Source organism: Euwallacea fornicatus, chromosome 18 (assembly GCF_040115645.1).
Source record: "Euwallacea fornicatus isolate EFF26 chromosome 18, ASM4011564v1, whole genome shotgun sequence".
NCBI classification, from domain to species: domain Eukaryota; kingdom Metazoa; phylum Arthropoda; class Insecta; order Coleoptera; family Curculionidae; genus Euwallacea; species Euwallacea fornicatus.
Window position 1 is genome coordinate 1,720,764 of NC_089558.1, and position 21,882 is coordinate 1,742,645.

General features: G+C 38.4%; 1 protein-coding gene across 7 annotated transcripts in view; it reads right to left on the reverse strand.

The window, feature by feature from the left end:
- Window positions 1-21,882, reverse strand: part of LOC136345140 (puratrophin-1-like) — a 150,582-nt gene that overhangs the window by 118,686 nt on the left and 10,014 nt on the right. For 4 of the 7 annotated variants that reach the window (XM_066293174.1, XM_066293169.1, XM_066293171.1 and 1 more), the window contains one exon: window positions 7,568-8,362. In XM_066293174.1, the coding sequence (XP_066149271.1) occupies window positions 7,568-8,362 (795 nt within the window). Of the gene's footprint in view, window positions 1-7,567; window positions 8,363-8,718; window positions 8,848-12,176; window positions 13,035-21,882 lie in introns of those variants that run through there. The other 3 variants (XM_066293172.1, XM_066293168.1, XM_066293173.1) reach the window with 2 other exon arrangements.

Below are 21,882 nucleotides of genomic sequence, written 5' to 3' on the forward strand. Positions count from 1 at the left end.
AACGGAAATATTTTGCAACTGTGCGTTTAAATCATGGGGAATGTTATGCCTTAATAAAACGCGTAATACTTGTGGTTAAATATCGCCGTTTAATTTGTCGACGTTCGGGAGGTATTTGCAGGGCGAAAGTCCTAGAGAATCGTGGACCTCCATGCCGAGAAGCGGCTAGAACCCTGATGGTGGCCGCTCGATTTGCTAAAAATAGAAAAATTTAAGCATTCATCCGAAAGAAAAATCAACCGAAACTTTCATAAAATTAATAGGACGTAAGTGTTATAAGACAATACCTAATACTTTTTTAATTGCGTTATTACCTAGCCAGTTTTTCGTACGTGAATAATTGAGTCCATGTGAGGAATTCATTGCCTTAAACGTCTGTCTTTAGTAGACACGCACAAGCAAACACAATGAAAAATTAGCTCAACAAAAAATTAGTTTAAAAAAGCCGCCAATTACAGGCCTCAAATACAGTTAGGGCGACTTCCCAGCAAGAGGAATTTTATCAAATGAGCCTCAAGTATCGCGCCTTAAACTCTGATACGGGATTAGACCGAAAAATATTCTGAGAATTTAATTCATACGTCAAATGTGATATTTCAACAATGCGATACTGGTTTCTCATTGTTACGCCGAACGAGTCATCGGTGAATTACAGCGGTGATTTTCACTAGAGCAATTATCGCGATAATTATCCTGATCGCCCTTCCAATGTTGCAACAAATTAAAATATTCCGAGCTCACTGCCGCAAATGATATATGAAATTCTCTTCTTACACACAACTCGAGCAACTCAAACTTTACACTGATGTAACCTAAATTTAAAGAAGCACTCATGCATCCGTGCAAACTTTCCTGAAATTATCTATGATTTTTATTATTTGCCAATTAAAGATAATAATCGAAAATTCCACGGAAGGTGTGAAACCGTCTATATTTCAAAATTATGATATATTGGAGTAATGCGGATTGCAGCTCTGACCCTCGTTGGGGTTCTGCTCGGGAATTTGGCTCCAAATTGCTTTGAAAATTGAAAGGAACTTTGCGTTGAAAACCCGAATTTTTAACCGCACGTTACCCGTTTTGAATGAAAACTCGAGGAAATGTCAAGCTGTAAAGCCGAACTGTACAACTCAAGAAACCCGCTAAATGGCCCATCGGCTTACACGGAGCTAGGCCGCCATAGTGAAATTTCGAAAAAACTTTATGGAGGAAATTCGAATTTCAACCTCAGTCAGCATGACAAGAATCAGTCACCACCTGATCCGGAATCGGATAAAAAACTACATTAAAAATTCAAAGAAATAAAAAAAAATTGAAGCCACTTATGCCCGGTTGCTCCATCTTAACTACATCCGCAATCAAGATGGAGATTTTTGACAGTTAACAATGAAATATATGTCAAATCCTACACTTAAGTCGCGAATCAAATTTAAAATCGAGTTGCGCAACCGTGCCTTATTTCAACACGCCTTAAGCTTATTTTGACATACATATTTTCGACGCTATCGTTAGCGGTCTACTAAATTAGCGTTAACGAGTTCTGGGCTGATATCGGTTACCTTTAAGTCGTCACTTAACGTTATTATCACCGACACTGTTGCCAATAACTTAACTGTCAGAAAATTAAATATTTTTAAAAAGGGACAAGCAGATTTTATTAAAAGAATTTATAGAGTTGATTTACTTGAAACGGACATATAAATTTAACTGCGAAGTGTGAATTAGTTCCAATTCTAACGAATCGATGTTGGGTAGCGTAACGCTTATTTTAGTAACTGATATGCTCTGTAATGTAGAATTAAAAATGTCGATTTTTAGCGTCAAATAATCCGACCTGCAGGCCAACTTCAAATTTCGAAACGCTTTCATTTTAAGAAGAAATGCACATCTTCCAAAATTTGAAAAATCTCAATTAAATTCGAAAATTTCTAACCTGACAGTCAAAACATGGATTTTTAGCTGTGCCATGACAGAGCGAATACACATTTTACACTTCTTGCAAACTTTATTCCCCGCGCCAAAGCGCGCTTATCTCTAACTCGCCTTAATGTGCGTTATTTCTAAAGCGCAGGGAGCGTTAAGCGGCTCTGGCAGTTCGCACGACTTGCGCAGTATTGAACATACTGAATAAACCACTGCGCTGGCTATTTTTCGGAATATCACGGATACTTATCGTAATACCCGCGGAACTTAGTCGGGAAAACTGTGGGAAAATTTTATAATCTCATTCAGGTCATCTGTGCTAAGAGCAACCGAACCAGGCTACTTGGCCCAATATACTTTGGAAGTTCGTAAGCGGAAAGGCCGTTGCGTGCAGCCTTTCTCCCTCACTTACCTTGACCTTCCATGAATATTGTATATGTTTAATTCTCAAAGTCGAACCTGATGTGGGTTACAATTAGAGAGCTTTAGGTTTCTTTAAATTTCAAGAGAACCCCCCCCCCCTTCGTTAATTAATGATTACAGTAAAGAACAAGTTTCGTCGAATTTCCTGGATTCTTAAATGTGTGATAAACCTCGATGGCCGAAAAGAAATCGAAAAGTACGCAAGTGTTTACCTTCTTTAATGTAATCACTCTCCGAAATCGCCAGAAAAAAATTAACTTAAACTAGCACGATCTTCAGGTCCTTTTCTGCGCAGTTTGGTGTTTAGCCCTTGCCCTTTTTCATCGCGTTTTCTTTCAATAAAATGTGGAATTGCCGCTTTTCGCGATCAAACATTTTCGGTGTTCCCATTGAGGTTTCACAAGCTTCTTCTAGGTGGTCTATCCCAGTATAATCACCTCCCATTCACCTTCCAACTCGACCAGTTGGTTCTCATCCAGTACCAACCAGTTGGTTCGTGGCATCTGGCATGATCAAATGGCTTAAATTTTGATAGGTCCAGACCTTCAGCCTCATCACGCTTCTGAGGAATCGTATGTCCAAGGCGGGATTTAGATTTCGCCACAGTGGGTTCCTCGCCCTTTTTACCCTCTCTCGGGGTTGAAGCTTTCCATCCGTTCCTGCGTGAGAATTTTCCGCGATTTTCGGTGCTCTGTCGACACGGCACCTCAGTTGTTTACTAATTTTTCTGCTTTAAGTAAGTTTTTGCGATAAAATGCTTTTAAGACACGCGCTGCGAGCAGCATTGGACCCATTGAAGCTTGAAAGTCTTTGGCGTCTTCAATGCAATGACTCTCCAAATCAACGCAGAATCTAATTTGTTTATAGAGATAATTGGCAGGCAGCGTTTATTAAAACAAATAAACTAGGCGTTACAAATAGTATAATTTATAGTTTAGGAGTTATTAGATTAGAGCAAATAAATCAAAGTTTATTAAATAACCGCCATCACGCAGATTGCGTGGAGTACTTCTAAACTCGTGATAAATAACCGAGCAAATACTGCAGTGCCGTAAATTGAATGTAACTGCAAGTTCGGTATACTGTTAAGTTCTTGAAGGTAAATATTGGGAGGTGAAAAATGCGGTTTGTAAACACCGCCTCAGAAGCACTCGTAGGAGCTCAAACTTTGTCAATCGAGACTCAGGACGGGTGAGACTAACCGCTAATTAGCAAACAAGTAGATTTTACTTTCTACGGTCAAATTTACAACATTTTTGTGGCGTGTCTTCATTAAATTATTGTTATTCAACTTCTTAAACTGCATAGAGGTTTTGCCTGAAGTCGTGCCTCGTTTAAAGGCTAATAAGAGTGTCGGGTCAAAAGGCAAACTGTTCATCATAGTTCTCCGTTCATAAAGTGAAAGTTATGTCATCGGGATGTGAGTTGGTTCGATGATAAAATATCCAGTGTACGAAGTCAGATTTGATCCACTTGTTGGTGCTAACCGAACTTCGGTGTTATGCAACAACTGTTTGACACGAGTTTACAATTCCTGAACGTGTCAAGGCATACATTTAGATTCAAATCTCGTGAACTTTCTTTGTCCTTTCGTACACCTATCGTTGTCTAACGTATAAATCGATTGAGCAGGCCAACCATAAAATGGCACCGATAAGGAGAAAACCATTGAAATACGACAAAGCTCCGTTGTAAAATCTCTACTTATATCGCTCTTTGTGCTAGTTGCGGAATCAAATTTTAAATTCCCAATCGACTTTTGGATTTTCTGCTCCTTTGTTCCTCAACATAAACCCTTTTCTCTCTCCAATTCTTCGAATGGTACTTAGAGCGGCTCAGAAACTGATGCGCTTCTAGGATCTTTCAATAAACCTCAAATGCGCCTAAAAACATCTGTCCACTTGCACGATCGTTATCTCAGAGAAAGCGCGGACATATTAGGGAAAAGACGCTATTCATGGTCGATTTTCAGCGATGGTATGACTAGATAATTGCTGAATGCGTACACGCATTGTGGAACTTGTGACAGACTTTTTAATTACTACCAGGATTCTCAAGACGACGTCTTGTTCAGGACTAAAAATTGAGATATCTGCCAGGGTTACGTAAGGTAATTATTACCGCACTCGGGACGTATGGCCCCGACAAAGGCGACACAGTGCGGCTTGAGGTGAAAGTGCACGGATCTCGTGCTTTTTGCTAAGGCTTCCGGAATGGGGAACCTTTGACCTGTGGGGACACCTTTATATCGTCTAAATGGGATCAAATTGGGTCGTTCGGCGCATGCAATATTTGAGATTCCTTTATATTTTCAAGACTGACAAAGGAGTGGACAAAAAGGAAAAGCCTCGCAGGAAACTCGGCCCAAATCAAATTTAAAACAATAAAATCCTTCACGAAATCATCTGACGCCAAGAGCACTCTCTTCTACGTAGCTCTCCGACGCTCTACTTTTGACCTTGTCTCTTTTCGTCGGATTATAAGGGGAATTCTCACGCAATTAACATGGTTTGGATTAATTCCACTTCTCACAAGATCAATGAATTGGTAGCAGCAGGTTTCTCAGTTGATTCGCTATGGCTTCAAGAGGTTAGACAAACGTAGAACCTCTTAACCATTGCGAGAAATTTCAGCTAAAACTGAGAGAATTGTGACTTCTAGAGGCTTTAGAGCTGCACGGCTCCTGAAATGAAACGGTAAAAATTCGGCCCGTTTCGGCTCAAAATTCGGCAAAATTTTACTCCCGATGTCCGGCGTAGAAGTGCAGGATTTGGGCCGCAGGAATTTTGATTAGCGCTCCGGATAACGAAATGTCACATACAGGGTGTCAGTTCGAAGAGTTACCACTCGCATTATCTCGAAACGAAATAGATTTTTTTTTATCGTCGGACTTCGCCATCGACAGGGAACAATTTTTATGTAGAGTTCACTGCGCCTCTTTCGAGCCCGTTCCAGAGCTACCCTCTAAGATAGCTTGGAATGGTAGAAGAGGTTAAGTGGTACATCGCTTTAAAGGGCTCTTAATTACCTACATTTTGGTACCTCATTTGCTAGATTTGATTGTTGCGCTGTTGAGTTGGGCGTTTTCGAAAATTCAAAATTCGTTTTTCCTATGGGTGTATTGATGGCGTCGCAACTAGGACTTTTTTGCGCAAATGTGTCTTACGATTAGGAAATCTTTGTAATAAATCTATTTATTTAACTATCGACTTATTGTTTGTCGAGACGACCGTCAAAAGAAAAGTTGCATTGATCAATGAAGCAAATGTTTATCGATCTAATGAATTCTCTGGGTTCTCGAAAAGAAACATCTAGGTAGAACGTGAATTTTGTTGTTGTTTATTTTTGTTTGCAGTGGAATGCCGTTTTGATCAATTTTGATACTATCGTGCATGGAAAATATCAGTAGTATTCCATTATCTGTAGTACTGGTCGACGTTACGAGGCATTCAGATCAATTAAAATTTATTGCAACGATTCGTGTGATATTGTGAGAAATTACAAAAACGGTGTGAGCGATTCGGCGAAGAACTGACATTTTGTTCACGGAATACGGGAAAAATTTGCAAAACGAACAGCGGAAGTTCTTAATGCTGAAAATTCTAATTCGAATTTGAGGCTCAGATTCGTTTAAGACTTAATAAAAAAATTACTAGAACTGGTTTTGTTGCAAACAAAGAAGCGACTGTTGAGCCTGTTCTAAATGACGCTACTGAAATAGAGGTTCCGCGAACCTTCGTTGGAGAATCCAGTGCGTACGATCGCAAGCCAAACTGGAACGTCACAACAAGCTGTCACTAAAGCACTGACATTAAAACGATGTCTTCCCTACAAAATGTGAATTCTACAAGAACATTATGACGCCGATTTTGATAGGGGATCATGTTTTGCGAAACCATGACCGACTTCATGAATAATACTCAATTTTTGTTGACAACTTCAGTGACGAGTGCACCTTTTTTCTTAATGGTCGCGTCAATAAACACCTTCCGATATCGGAGCGACAAAAAGCCTCACGTCTTTAGAGACGGTGCTACACAGTGTCCAGAAAAAATCCCGTTAGAGCTAGTACTCTTAGAAATGCCGTTATAGGACCTTTGCTTGTTGAGGAAAACTTAGCTGGAGAGCTGCACTTAAACTTACTTGAAAACGTAATTGATTCTTCAACAGCAATTCAATTGAAAGATAAAGCTGGTGGACACGTCTTGCCAGAAGACCAAATGCATTTTCAGCAAGATGGAGCTGCAGAGCATTAACTCCGCCTGGTGCGAGAATCGTTTGGTAACCAATTTACCGAGAAATAGATTGGTAGAAGGGGACCGACAGAATGGACTGCAAGATGACCAGACTTAACGCTTTTAGATTATTTTATACGGAAACATAAAAAATTGATTGTTTACAAATCCCAGCCCAACAATATTGCCGATTTGAAAACAAGAATTGCAGAGGCAAACAGGGCTATTCCGGAAGCGGTATTTGAGAATGTCAGGGAAGAGTTTGAAAATGGACCGTATTATTATTTGGAAAATAATGGGGAACTTTTCGAACAGCTGATAAACTAAAAGTGTTAAAAATGGATATTCCAATTTTGAACGCGTTTATTCCTTTAACACCAGTGATAAGAGAAATCAATTGTTTTATAATTTAAAGCGGCTGCGCAGAAATTTATCCCAATAATTTCCTAACTGTAAGACATGATCGAACAAATTAGTTTTAGTTTCAACGCTATCAAAACACCAACAGGAAAAATGAAACTAAAATAATCGAAAATGCCTAACTCGATGACGCAACAGTCCAACGCAACAAAAGAGGTACCAAAATGTTGAAACTGAAAAGCCCTATAAAATATTGTATCACTTAACCCCTTTTTCAATTTAATATATTTGAGAGGGTGTCTCTGGTGTAGAGGGTTAAAAAAGGAGCAGTGAATTCTGCATAAACATTGTTCCATCTCGGAAACAAAATCGACGTGTCCCGGCGATTTTTTAAAAATCTATCCCGTTTCAAGACCACAGGAGTGGGAAGTTTTGCAGCTGACCTCCTGTATAGTTTTAAAGAGGACACATTATACTTATTCTCTTTGCAATTGCGCTCTTCTCAAGAACCCACCGCTCGAAACATAATCGTTTTTGGTCCTTTGTTTACAACATACTAAAAACGCCTCATTGCAGAATGCAGAACATGATTGCAATGCCCAAGAAAACTTAGTCCTAAAACTTACCGGGGGAGTATTAGCTGCAAGCCCATTTCCCACCTCCGTACCATCAACCACATCTTGTGAACCATCCAAGACTGGAGAGGCACTTATTGGTACCGTCTTCCTACCATCACCTAAACCTGCTTTACTATCTACTTCTGCAGTACCACCAGTTGTCACAGAATCACTATAATCCCAATTTTCACTATTCGTTCGACTGTTGCAAAAGCTGAATTCAATAACGTTTTGCTTGTGTTTGTAGTCGGTTTCATCGCGTTCAAATGTTCTAGAATCCAGAGAAAAGTACTCACAATCGTCCGATTTTAACGTCTCAGTACTGACACTACTCAGAGCCGACTGAAAATTTTCTTCAATACTTGCTGATTTTTTTGAACAGGTATCTTCAGGTTCAACTCCATTTGGTAGTTTCACCTGAATGATATTTGCAACTTGAAATTTGACGATTTTACTATCTTGCAAATCGATAACTTCGTCCTCGAACTGCTCGACAATTTCGTGGATCTCTCCTTTCTGGATCAGTCCTTCAAGCTGGGGATCGACGTACCAGCTTGAGGAACTATTCGTTGAGACTTGCGAAGCAGTTTCGCAGTCAAAGCTGCTAGTTTTACTGCTTCCAAGGGCGTTTTTGCACTTTTTGAGGTACTTCTTGACTTTTTTGGCTTTGCTGCTGCTTTTTGACGAGGAGGAAGTTGAGGGAGCTGACGGATCTGGGCTTTTTTCTCTTTGAGGGGGGTCTTCGGGCCTTGGCTTCCACGATTCTTCGTCGTAGGTTATTGCCTTTTGGCTTGTCGGCGTTACCTGAAAGAAAAACGTTTGTAAAAATCAAGTGGGTCAGAAGGAAAAGGGCAATATCCTCACAGAGAGATAGTCCAATTTAGGGAAATGTTAATTGAAAGGAATGTCCAGTTAAAGCCATTTTTCAATCGATTGAAAACCAGTGACGTTAATGAACACGTTAACCTATAAACTTATAGCCATTACTATTTACTCGATAAATTATTGAATATTTATTATTGTTGTCAAATTCTCTGTGCGCTTACTGATTTATTGTATTAGGTGGATAGTCGGCAAGTGCGGTAAATTTATCGTTAGATAAATTCGTAAAATTACACTACTACTATAAAATTTAATCACATAGGTAGTAGGTCCAGTACCGGCCTTACGGGGAAACGAGGTTGGGCTACAGCCCAGGGCGGCAGACCGCGAAGGGCGGTTGACTTTTCTGCTCGGCGGCTTTTCTTGGTGGTCGGGGGGCGGCGATTGGACATTTCGTCCAAGCCGCCAGTCTTGCTGAAGCCGGCCCTGCTGAGAGCCACAGTAAAAGTGTTAATGACCTAGTCAGCGGTCGGTGCGATTGGGCAATATTTAGTTTCTCCAAAAGAAAAAAAAATTAATTATTGCCATTCATTCAATGTTTCCTCAAATTAGTCAAAAGGATTAAAGCTTTATTTGCAGTACTGAAACGCCATTAAAGTCACGAGGATGAAACCCTAAAATATGAGCAAGAAATACGTTTATGAGCCTCCGTTTATGTGTAATAAAATGTCATTAATGTTATATTATATCTCTTCGTATATTATTTATGGCTAAAGAGTAGCTAGATAGATACCCTATTACTACCATTTCGGAAGCAGTTGAGCATTTCGTTGTTTATAGTTCTACACGAGTTAATCATTTTATATTGTATGAATGTAATTTCATTCAATTTCCTTTTTGTTTTAAGTGCACAATTTTCTGTACTAAGCCGCTACAGCTCGAGAGTCTTTGCCCAAAGGTCGATTTTTTGAACCTAAATCGCTAAGTTTAAATATAAAATAAATAATGGAATCCCTGATGGAGACGTGAAAGCATTCATAGATACAATTTTAATGTATAAAGACAGCTTAGACATTCCACAGGCCTGCTCGAAAAAGATTCTCTTTCACTTGCACAATTTGGTTCAAACTGGAGAATTTCTGGACAGTAAACTCCTTGACCCGGGAGGAGGTCTTTCTCATAGCGTCAGCTCATTTAAGTGCCCTTCAGCTTCAAAAAAAATTGCCAATTTTTGATGCATTATTCTAAGTTCTAAGGCAAATAAGAATAACGAACCTTGAACTTACCCATTTCAATTAAATTTAAGAATTTACAAATTTACCATTGATATTCCCATAGATCTAGAAGGTTTTTTTGCAGTACGCCTTTATAAAAGTCATTCAGCCCCAAAGAAATTAACCTAAATTTCCACTTTTCTTCTAAAGTTGTGAGTAGAAATGTAAATCTTCACTAAAAAAAAAAAACAATTTAATGACGGAAAATTTAGTGAAAATTTCTTGATGTTACGGTGGATGCGCTACAGTAGATTAAACAGACTGACTGAGTAACCTAAACTAAAAGCAAAAATATATAATCTGAAACGTGAATTTATGCACTTAAATACGCCTGTAGTTTCTCTTAAGTGCAACTTTACCTTACCAGCACACTAATTTCCATTTCCTAATTATACCACGAAACTCATTAACTGTCTGCAATAAAAGTGAGTAATCGCTGGAACACTTGACTTCGGCATACCATCTCGAACCCAAACAATCGTGAAAGACCATTGTCCCAAATTTCCATTCATATTGTTATGGAATTCATTGATTTGTTCCAGTTTCTTCTTGAATGCGGCCACGAAAACTTAATTTATTAATAGACGCCCTATAAACGTATCATTTCCTGAATGGTGTATGTGACTGTATCAAAGTGAATGCATTTTAATTACTTATATTAGTTATATTGGTTTGTAATTCCTAATTAACTTACTTCTAATAGCAGATTGCATGAGGCAGCCAAGCATCAAATTCAGGAAATGCGCATTTGATGCAGCTTTTTTCGGAATGGACTAGCGAACCTTCTTAAATTGCAAACATAAAAAGGTACCTATTACCGAGATCTCGAAGTCGATCATGCACCATGCACCAACCTATAAACATAGTGACTTGTATACCCCTATCTCTAAGTAATGAAACATAATGCTTATCAAGGTGACTTGCACCTTCGGGCGGTGGTACCATCGATGGGCCGTGTAATATCCGACCATATTTCCCAGGATGACTCTTTGAAATTTACATGACGAACAATCCATTCTTAATTGGGCACGTGTAATTATTATTTTTATGCCTTATTTTTAAGTCGACGATCGGTTATTGAATGTTGTAATGTCATGATCGATGAGGTAGGGATGTTCTTGTAGAACGTTGTTCAATGTGGTTAATCCAGTCGTTCATATATATTTTCGTTTGCGAGATTCAGGGTCATTCCGATCAAAAAAAAAAAAATCATTTGATTGGTTCAGGAGTTAAGGAGTAATGAATTGGTCCTCGCGGTTTGGTAGGATAAAAAGATTCGATAATATACAGGGTGTACGTATTAAAAGTAATCGAGCTAAAAGCATTCAAGACGTGCTTTTTTAAATTTAAGAGAGGTTGCGAGGAGGATATAGGGAGTTCTGTAGGTAAATTAAGCCTAATCGGTCGAACAGTAGGGTTAGTGCCACACAAACACAGTAGAAGTAGTATTTTGAAAATATGTTGGACGAAATTACTGGGAAACAGTTAAAGATACATGAAGAAAAGTGTGGTAACAATGACAGATTCATAATATTTCATAACACACAGATGGTGGCACGGGAAAACTTTAGTCTCCCATATTTAAAGAGAATTAATACAAAAACTCCCTTTTAAGAAATTGAAGAAGAGCTCCTATTAACCTCCATTTTACTCGATAACTTTTATCGGCACAAACATAGGGCTCTGCATAGAAAAATTACTAATGACCAGAGAATTTAAAAAACCGCAGAATATGCAGGATGTTCTATTTGAAAAAGAAGAGTTTTCGCCACCCAAAAATATCCAAGGAAATTTCATAGAGTTTTTAAACGGTAACGGTTTTATGAAAGGTCAAATTACTCGAAGAACCATAAAGGTTCATAATGTTCACTAATACACCGGGAAAAAAAGGAGTTTTCAGGATCTAAAAACAATAAAATGAAGTGCCCTTTAAAAAAAAACGGTGGAAACGTGCCCCAATGAATTATCATCGTACTCGAGAACTAAGGGTGATGGTAACAAAACTCTTATAAATATATTAACCCTCGCGAGTGGCGGAGTAAAAATATGGAATAATGTTCGAGGGAGGTAATCTATATGCAAAAGTGGAAATTTCGCACCTCAACAAGCGAAGATTTATTTGCTAACGTTCTTTGTCCTTGAATTGGGTATTTAAATGGATATGGCAACCGAATAAGAGAATTTCCCGAAGAATGTACAGGGAAAGTGTCATTTCAATATGTTTTTCTTGGCAAGTTCATCAAAGATAGGTCTTGTTCTAAATAAGCATTCACAACTACATATTTATTCTTTTACCGTGTCAAACACAGAAATTTAGATTTTTAAAGCAAGATAACATGCAAAATGTCTTATGCATGCCTACCACTTAAAGCGATTACCAATACAATTTCACATGATCGTTCAGACGTTGTGAGCTGCATGGAAATAGGGAAACTTGGGAAATACTCGTGACGAACTAAAAAGGGGGATGCATTGTCATGTTAAGATGGATGGCGGGGTGGCTTTATTGGAGGCAAAATTACCTTTCTGTTTTTCCTCATCATCTCTTCTCATGCACAGAAATGGGGGTTGCTTAAACTTCATTTATCACTTCTGTTGAGTCTCTAAGTTTCATTTGTTAAAAAAAAAAAATAGCTCCTAAATGCATCTGCTCTCAACAATAAATACTTCGTTAAATCAGTCCTTTTAATCAACCCCATGGATTGCACCTGGACGGAAAACAATGGGAATTAATGGTGTCCTAGATCCGGCTATTAATACTAAATTAGTTCGTCCACTCTTTGACCTAAAACACGCAATAGTGTCTCTTATCGATAAAACTGGGGGTGATTTAAATTTAAAGCGTTTTGAGAGGGTGTAATTGGGTGACCTATCTTCCGCGCCGTTTGAACTTTTTCAGCGATGTGTTTATTTTTAATTGTTCATGAATTAACTCAATTGCATACAAAGCATGTAATTTTTATTTACGCACCACTAGACCGGAAATGCACAAGAAACAAACTCGAGGCAAATGCGAATTTTTCTTTGTTTTCAGTGGCTTTTATGGGCTGTTATTACAGAGGGGCGAAATGGGGACACAAGTGCACTTGCTCGAAACAAAGGAGCTATTTTTTCTCGCGGCGCACACACTCAGGGGGTTCACTGAACAAACCCAATTAAACGAAAATAAGCCCAAAAATTCATTGAAATCACAAACAAACACAAATCAAAAATCATCCGTAAAGTTGTCCTTCAGTTTCTGCTGGCACCGCCGATGTGGTCGGACTATGACTAGTGCAACTGGGCACTTAATAGTCCGGCACGATGGCACTCCGATAAACCGGAACACTACTAAATTATGGGAAACTCTAATTCGATATTTCCGCCCGAAAGCTCTAACTAGAGCTTTACGAAATAGCTCCCGCTTTTCCATGCATCCTGCGTAGACTTGGAGGCGACGGCTTGGGCGCCGCGACGCTCTTGGAGCGTTGTTGCCAGAGTTCCGGAAAAATTTCAGTGGAAAAGAATGTTTTTCCCCCACTTACTACGTGCAACACCATCATCATTGTCATAAAGTGATAGTGTCCAGGTCAATCGTTACTTGCGAGTGTCTTTTGAACGCATAACGTGCCCAGAAAATACTCGTTTGATTAAGATGAAGATTACACATGTACATGTTAGGAATAGTTTTCTTTCGTAAAGGGATGTTTGACAACGCTTGAAAGGTCGTAGGAGAGTATGGAGCACACCCAAACATGCCTCTCTGAATGAAGTTGGGTTTGTGACAAGTCGGGGAGTAATGGACCGTTTCGTAATGGAGAGGGTTCAAAATGTCAGGAAGTTCTTTATTTTCTGACTACCCGTGTGATGAATTGAGGAAAAAACATGATTTTGTTGTCGATTTAATTACGCTTGCAATGTAATGAGATAATTAAAAAACGTGGAAAGCAACCTTTGTCGAATTTGGCATGGGAGTTCTTTAGCAAATTTCTTCGAATGCTCGTATTATTATGTACTGTATAAACGCTGTTTCGGATAAAAATGCACTCAACGGGAACCTCGTAAACCATGAGATATAGGGAGGTGGTTAAATTAGGTAAAAGTTGCCCCTTGCGGTGTTTTGCAAAGTCATGATATCAATTTTGAAAAATTTCAAACAGTTATTTGAGAAGAATTAGTTTTTCGCGATTCCTGTTTAAGTGTTTTTCGTTTTGATTTTAAAAGATATAAACTTAACATTCTTATTGCTACTTTTTCTCCTCTACAAGATGGGGCTTTAGACTTTCGATCCGAAGTCTCGTTTCTTCGAAACCACCATCAATTTTAGTTTTTTTAATAGTCAAACAATTTTATTTCACACTCAGTAAACCGGCTCTTCCAGTATTTCTGGTTACATAGACTCGCATAAGTGTGTCTCGGTAGAGGTACGCTCTCTTAACGCCCTTTATGTGCTTTTATTTCTGCATAGCTATCTCTCTTCTATGGAAAATATACGGAAAAAATTGAAAAAATTCTATATGCTGTTTTTTGGTTTAATATTGGTGACATGGGTCTGGTGCTGAAGCTTAGTTGAGCTTTTGGGCGTTGGGAAAGCATTCTGACGAACCGACCTTTTGCAGCATTTTCTAAATAGGCACCAATGTGACCCAGTATTTCAGACACCAAACGATGTTTTTCAAATCTCTGTGTGCTGGAAGATAGAGCGCAATGAAACGATTAATTTCAGCTGCTTTTTCAACGCAATTGCTCCGCGCGTTTCCGAGATAACGGCGTTCGAAGTTTGACAAGTGGCGAAAAATGGGTACCTCCCCCATTGGACATGTTTCGAAACGGCTTCGAATTTTTCTACATGATGTTTAGTCGTTCCATGGACACATACGGGTCCCACATCGACCGAGAACGCTTCAGTTGCGGTCGGGGAAGGTCGGGGAGGCAGCTTGCAAATCGTCATTTCCGACACTAAGAAAAATGAGGGGCCGAAACTAGGTACCTCTCTCTTTTTTTTTGGAAATTGTTAGGGAAACTCGTGGTTTTCAGTATGTCGATTGACTTCACGGCTACCAGTCCCGGACTGAGTAATCAACGTTAAACCATCTCCAATTGTGCTAACGTCAGTGATATTACAGGAACAAATATTTTTCTCGACCTTCGGGCACGGTTCACATCAGCTGAATGGTGGTTCCGAACAAACGAACTCACTGACCAAACAAAATTGTCATGTTGCCATTGTCCAGATACTCCAAAGGTGGGTCTACTGCGGGGATTAGCGCTAATCCGCCAAAACGGCTAATTAGTGGTGCAAACGAGATACCGCATCTACACGATTTATTTATCCGAGAATGTGGTCGAACAATGTTATCATCGGCAATATCTGACATGTCATGGGAACAACAATAACACGGCGAACCGAATATTTTGCAATAAGAACCGCCTGGGTGTTGTAAAAGACCGCCGCTGAGCACCACACCTTCGTCACATAGATAAATACCCTCTGACATGACACGAGTTGCGTCATAATCGTATCGGCACCACACAAAGGTTCAATGCAATTGCATATGATTCAATTTATTATAATTATGACACCTCTTTTATTATCCTTTAACCTCGCAGTTTCCGAGGAACTCTAGTCATTGTCAGATGCGTGTTTGGGCAGGATTAGAAAAACTGAAATATCAAAGTCTGTGGCGTGCTGCACAAGACCAACTTCCTGAATGCGGAATTGCACGCAAAAACATAATTTTTCCCCGTAATGAGCGAAATAAAAAAATGTGCTAATTAGCCGCGCCATACCTGTTCGGTAAGGATGCCAGTGTCGAGCAGAAACATCAAAATACCATTTCCCTGCAACCACAACAACGGTTGGCTAATAACGTCATTAATTCATATCGGATGGTTCAAAGTTATGAACCCGACCAGAGAAAATTAGAAAATCATGTGCGGGCATCGATTGCTGCATAAAAGGATATGCCAACGATATTTTCACACGCTGGATTTGTATGCCAATACATTAAGAAGACTACTTAACATCTTGCACATTATATATAAGAGATAAGAAATTGCGAGTTTGGTGATCAGGCAGCCGTGACTTAGGCCGTGATGCCAGGAAGAAGGAAGACCGTCTTTGTAGTTCAAGGAGATTGTGCAATATGCGAGATTTCTTGTAGGTGCGAGGAATTAGCATGGTAGAAATTAATTGGCTGGGAATCGCATAATAATCGAATAATCGATAAGACATAAAGGAGATTACGTTACGTGATATTGTCTCGGAGGGCGGTCCTTGCGGCTTTAAAAAGATTGCACGAATACAGGGCGTCCGGAAACGACGTCGAAACACGTTGGGAGGCGATTCCAGGAACCGAAATAATGAAAAAAGCTCCCATAAACATACCCTAAAAATTGCTCCCTAAAGGGGCTAGGACTCCTTACAAGGGGAGCCCTGAAGATGTTTTTGTCGCAATATTTTCGAAACGGTCTGCGCTAACATTACGATATTCGGTTCACTGTAACTATACGCAGTGTGGGCCAATGAAAACGAATCAAGGCCGATTTCTCATATTTACCACCCAAAAAAAAAAAAAAACGTCGATTTTTATCTCCAAGGGAAAATCTTTTGCCACCATTGTCAACCTTGCCACTTTCGACCCCTTGGCAGGAGAAGGTGCGACCCTTAAACCTTAAATGGGATTGGGGGTCGAGTGATGCCTCATTTTAAAGATCATCGAAATCTCTTTTCGACGCTCAATCAATTTTTTTTTTATTTGATGCAGTAGTTTTGCAGAAGTCACGTTATAAACGTTGAAAAAGCCAACATTGAACAAATAATAGGGTTTTTTCAATTGTAACTTACATTAAAAAAATTGTGGGAAAAGCTATTCTTTCTGAGCACAGGTTTAAGTTTCTGATAGTAGTAACTTTACAATAGGGGGATGATTCAAAACATTTATCTACAATTTCACTGACTTCCTAATTTAACAAATGTCAAAAACGTTGCCCTCCTGCTTCCATGCAGAAATAGAGGTTTTGCTCAAAACGATCTCGGGCGTTTTTAAGTGTAACCTTGCGACATTCAACAATGATTTGTTGACGTAAACAATTCAGAGACTCTGGTTGAGTTTTATAAATTTTACTCTTTAAGTCACCCCACAGAAAAAAATCTAGAGGACTTAAATCTGGTTATCTTGCGGACCTCTCCACTGGTCCTCTTCGGCCAATCCATCTACCAGGAAAAGTTCGGTAATTTGACTCTAAAAATTGAGAAATGCCGCGAACAGAAAAGTTAGAGTAACTTTGACGTGGAAGGTCCTCTATATGTGACGCCTCTGACTAATAATTTCAAATTGTTTAAAAAAAAAGGTTTCCCGTTTGAACTTGTTAAAGTATAAGGAATTTCACAATTTTAACCCATAGACATCCGAAAGAGGGTGGTAGGTCAGACGATTTTGAACGTATTTGACCATAAATACTATCATATAGTGTGTCATGCATTTCGATATCATAATTTCTTCGATTTTTTCCAAATTCGGTGCTCACTTCAATATATGTAAATTATCATAGAAACTTAATGAAATATTCGATCTGATCCTATTTTTTTTGACATAAGCTTGCATATGTGTTACATTTTTTCGAAATCAAACATGAAATGAAATGTACACATGGCAAAAAAAATCGTGGCCCTTTAAAATTGCAAAAATGAATTTCTTGAATGGCAAACTTCGGCTTTGTGAGCGAATAAAAAGAAAGACGAAAATGGAAGAGTAATTCAAATACCTTCAAAAACCTCTTTGACCACTGCTCTTTCCCATGATGCATTGAATAACGCAAACTTAACGTTGCCTAAGATATTTAATCAAAAAAGAAAAAAAAATCATACGGCAATTTAACAAATTGAATAAAAAAATGAATAAGTAATTATTATTTATGCGTTAATTATACTATTTACTTGTAATTATCATGCTTGAAATGAGAACCACCGTTTCTGATACAACGTCGACATCTTCGCCGCATTTCTGTGTTGGGTACTTCTAGCCTCATTTCAGTCTTCATTACTTCCGCTCTCCCATAAATTTTTTGGATGAGATGGTCTCGATCATAAATTTCCTCATTGTATACCATTTCCTTCGTTCGTCTCTGAATATGATAGTCGACTGGGCTTAGATCCGGAAATTTGGCAGGCTATGATATTGATCAATTTGAGGAAGTTCACTATTTAAAAACTCCCTTATTTTTCTCCAACAATGGCCGGGACATCCATCATTTTGAATTAGGATTTCTACTCTTACATCTAAAGACATTTCGTTCGAAATATTTGATAAATTATTTCTTGAAAATTCTACATAATAACAAAATAATAAATCTATATTTTAAGGGATGTTAAAGAAAGCGCGAAAGGGGTGATCCCTGAGGGAGCCCTTGTTTGGGGGCATCTAACACTGTTGTGTGAATCATTTTAATCTTCTACAGTCTAGTTGTATTGTTTATATATTGTTCATCAAAATTAAGAGTGGGTGAATACTTGAGTGTTTCGATTTAAGGCCAAGTCTCTATACTTCCATATGTTTTCCGATCAGCTCCAGTTCGTCTTCGTGCATGTATCCAATCTTGATATTAACGAAGGTATTTACTATCACCACGCGAAGCACGAATTTTTAAAAATTATGGATGACTGCATGACATTGACGAGACCTTTCTTGATTCAATTTTGCGTAGTTTCTCCAACCTTTTTCATGAGGTAGCTTCACAAATCCATCGACCACATTTAATATTGAATATACTCACATTTTTTCAATCACAGTCATGAACCAACTTGATGATGCGGTTCCTTTGAATTCTGATCGTTCTCGACTTATCCTGATTTTCCACATCGAAGTAAATTAGCAATTTTGCCCCCAGTCCATGCGAGAGTTTCCCCCTATCAATATTCGATGATCTAACCAAATTCTTTGGACATGTTCGGGAACCGGACGGATCTTTGATTCTTTCATGTGCGGATTCTCAAAAAGCTCCGTTTTAGTTACGTGAGCTTTGACCATAAGACTCTTTATGTTATGGCAACTTGACACCCATCTTCAATTTTCAAGCACCTTCCTCCACAATATTCTCTCCTGCACTGTGCATGCATCTTCAATCCGGACTCGCGTTAACATTTCGAGACGATTTGTTTATCGCTACGTAGTGCGGCAAAATGTTCATTAAAGGAGAATATTGCCACACGAGGGGGACATTTATTATTGTCGAGAGATTTTTCCGAAGAAATATTTCCATAATTAAATCCTTATTAGTAAACTCGCCCATTCTCCTCATGCAGTTGTCACTCACATTCATTACATCGGCCCTATAGGGACATTCAACACTCCTCCCACCAGTCCCATCTGATCAGCACTGAATGGTCGGTCTGATAGCATCATCGCATCAATATGTGACCCATGACCATGGGATCATAAATATGCGCTAGGCGTTACCCATATAAATCCATATCAAAGTCCATTATGACTTCTTGTGTCATTGACACACCCACGTATCACACGTTGGGCTGATGCTACTCTGCAGTGAAGGTGAAAGTCATCCATGTGACTTGATCACTAATAATTTATAAGGGGACTTATTGATAGTAATTGTTTCCTTGATCAGTTTTTGTTGCGTGATGTGAGATATTAGAAAGTCAATATTTCGGTTCTGGATTTTTTTTGGATGGGTGATTTATGGAGTTGCCCTTGGCCACTGAAGAAGTCACTTTCGCTGCAAAATCCTGCACAAATCCGTTCAAAATCCTTTTATAGAAACAAGGAAACAAAAGTTTAATTTAAAACTCACTACGAGGAAAATATAGCAATAAAACAGCGAGTGTTCTACACCCAGAAGCAATATCCATATCTTTGTTCTTGTTATGTTTTGCATAAATATCCTGCTGGTTCCGACGTTTGTAAGGCGATATCGCTCTGTCAATCATAATTATCGGAGTTTTATCGGTTCTAAGGTTTGCTTTGAAAGCTCTGGGGTGGAAAGCACATTCCTTCGTACGTTTACAGCTAGAATCGAATATTTTCAAACCACAAATTAAGACATAAGCAAGATCCATAGGCTGATAAACTGTTCTGCACATTCAACTGATATTACGTGGTGATGAGCGACTAACTCGAACTAACCTATGCAAGGCATTTCTTTCTCAAAAAAGTCTAATTCGCTAAAAATAATATTATTTACTTGACAATTCAAAGGAATAAAAAATCTTAAAAATTTCTGTTAAGGGTAGTTAGAAAACTACCTCTATTTACGAACGATTTTAATCAAACTAAGTGAAAGACCTTTATAGTATGATTTTTATCTACTATTTTTATTCCATTACCCTAACCAGAAAGAAAGTTATTTTAAAAATATTCAAATGATAGTGCCTCTTTGGAGGGCTATATCTCAGTAACGGTGCTCTGTCAGATCAGTATTTATAGAAACTTTTTCTACTATTTTCAGCTCTATTTTCATCTTCTTAAGTTTTGTACCAACTTTTTCAAACATCCGGTATATTCACGCAGTTGAATAATTTTTCATTTACATATAGGGAAAATGTGACTGGTTAACGAAGAGAGCCTGTAATCTAAATTTCACCACAAATAATTCAAGCTAAATTAAAGGAGCATTATAAGCTTTCGAGTTCTTGCAAACGCATCACTTAGGGTTATTGATTGCATTTGCATTTTCTGGACATGAGGGAGCAGTTTCAAAGGGGAAGGAAGGTTTTCATTAATCTTAAGCCCTTTACATTTATCGGAGGTGATTTGAATTTTTCAAATTTTCGGTCATTTTAGTGGAGCAGGAATTTGAGTGGTGGAAATGCTTCAATTCGATAGCTACTTCATGGTATGATTCATGGTCACTTGCATGGTTTCCAATGTGCCTCGCAAATAAATTTGTCTTATACCTCATTGCCATATTCAAACATTTCGATTGACACGTCTCGGCTCGATAGTCTTAATCCATATCACTCGATGCGAGTTCGACCACATTTTCAATAGGCCAGTTGGAAGGTCCTCTTATTTTTGGAAAAGCCTGATTTTTGGAAGTAATTTAAACTACAACTAAAGAATCCGCGTCATCGCGACCCGAATGTTCCACAACACCTATTATGTGACACTTCCCAAAATTTGAGCTTCAATATCTCAGACATTAGTGGAGAAATTGTGTTATAAAACTATTTCAAATTACTCGCTATTTCAATAATACCAGACTAACTGAACAGAAATGAATGTCAATAACGCTTTGTGGCACCTTGAGAATCTCTTGAAATTGAATGAACATTTTCTGAAAGTCTAAAGAAGTCTAATTCTTTGTTGATAACGAAAAAATGTTTTTAATATGAGATAATCAGCTATTCATTATACTCTTTAGACCCCCTGCAGTTTTGATTGAATATTGTAATTTCACCAGTATTCACAAGTGTAATTTAAATTCCATAATGAAAAAAAAAACACTTTAAACATAAATTTAGATTTAAAAATGCCTTTGCACGCCCTATTTCACCCATTAACTTTTACCGTTTAACACTTAGTTTGTGGTACAAAACTTTGCATTCACCATAATATCAAGAAAGTGTACTTGAATTTTGTATTTTCATAAAATTTGCTACTTTCATACTATGAATTCAAATTGTTACGTTATTCAATGAACCACAAAACTTCATTACATTCTGCAAACCCTTTTAACTGCTAGAACAATCAGTAAATACTAGACAGTTCTGCTTCAATGCCATTAAACGTAATCTTTATCGCTTTTCGTTTAGATTTTAGCCGTGGATGGTTTCAATCATGCTCGGTGGCACTAGCAAGATGAATAAAATTGGTATCTACAATAGAACATACCATCTTTATTTTGTCCGGTGGAACAATGCTATAAAAGCTGAAAAAGGCATTATGCGATACAGTGACATAGAGGAATAAGGAAAATGCCCATTTTGGTCAGAAACCATGACCAAATTGGTCAGAAGGAAGTCGTTTATGTGGGCCCTAATTTAGTTTAATGTGCCAACTAAACATATTTTAATGCAAGTCTAGGGCAGATTTGATCGTTCGCATGGCAATTTCTCGTTCGCCAACTTGACGGGAAAACCATAAAGGAACGAATTTTCACTCATTTTTTCCTCTATGAATATTTGCATTTGCAGCCAGACTGGTAGCAAAATATAAAGGAAGATAAAATTCCAATCCCAGGTTGGTGTTGACTTATAAAGTAGATGCACTGTGTTTGAAGAGTCCTGCAGAA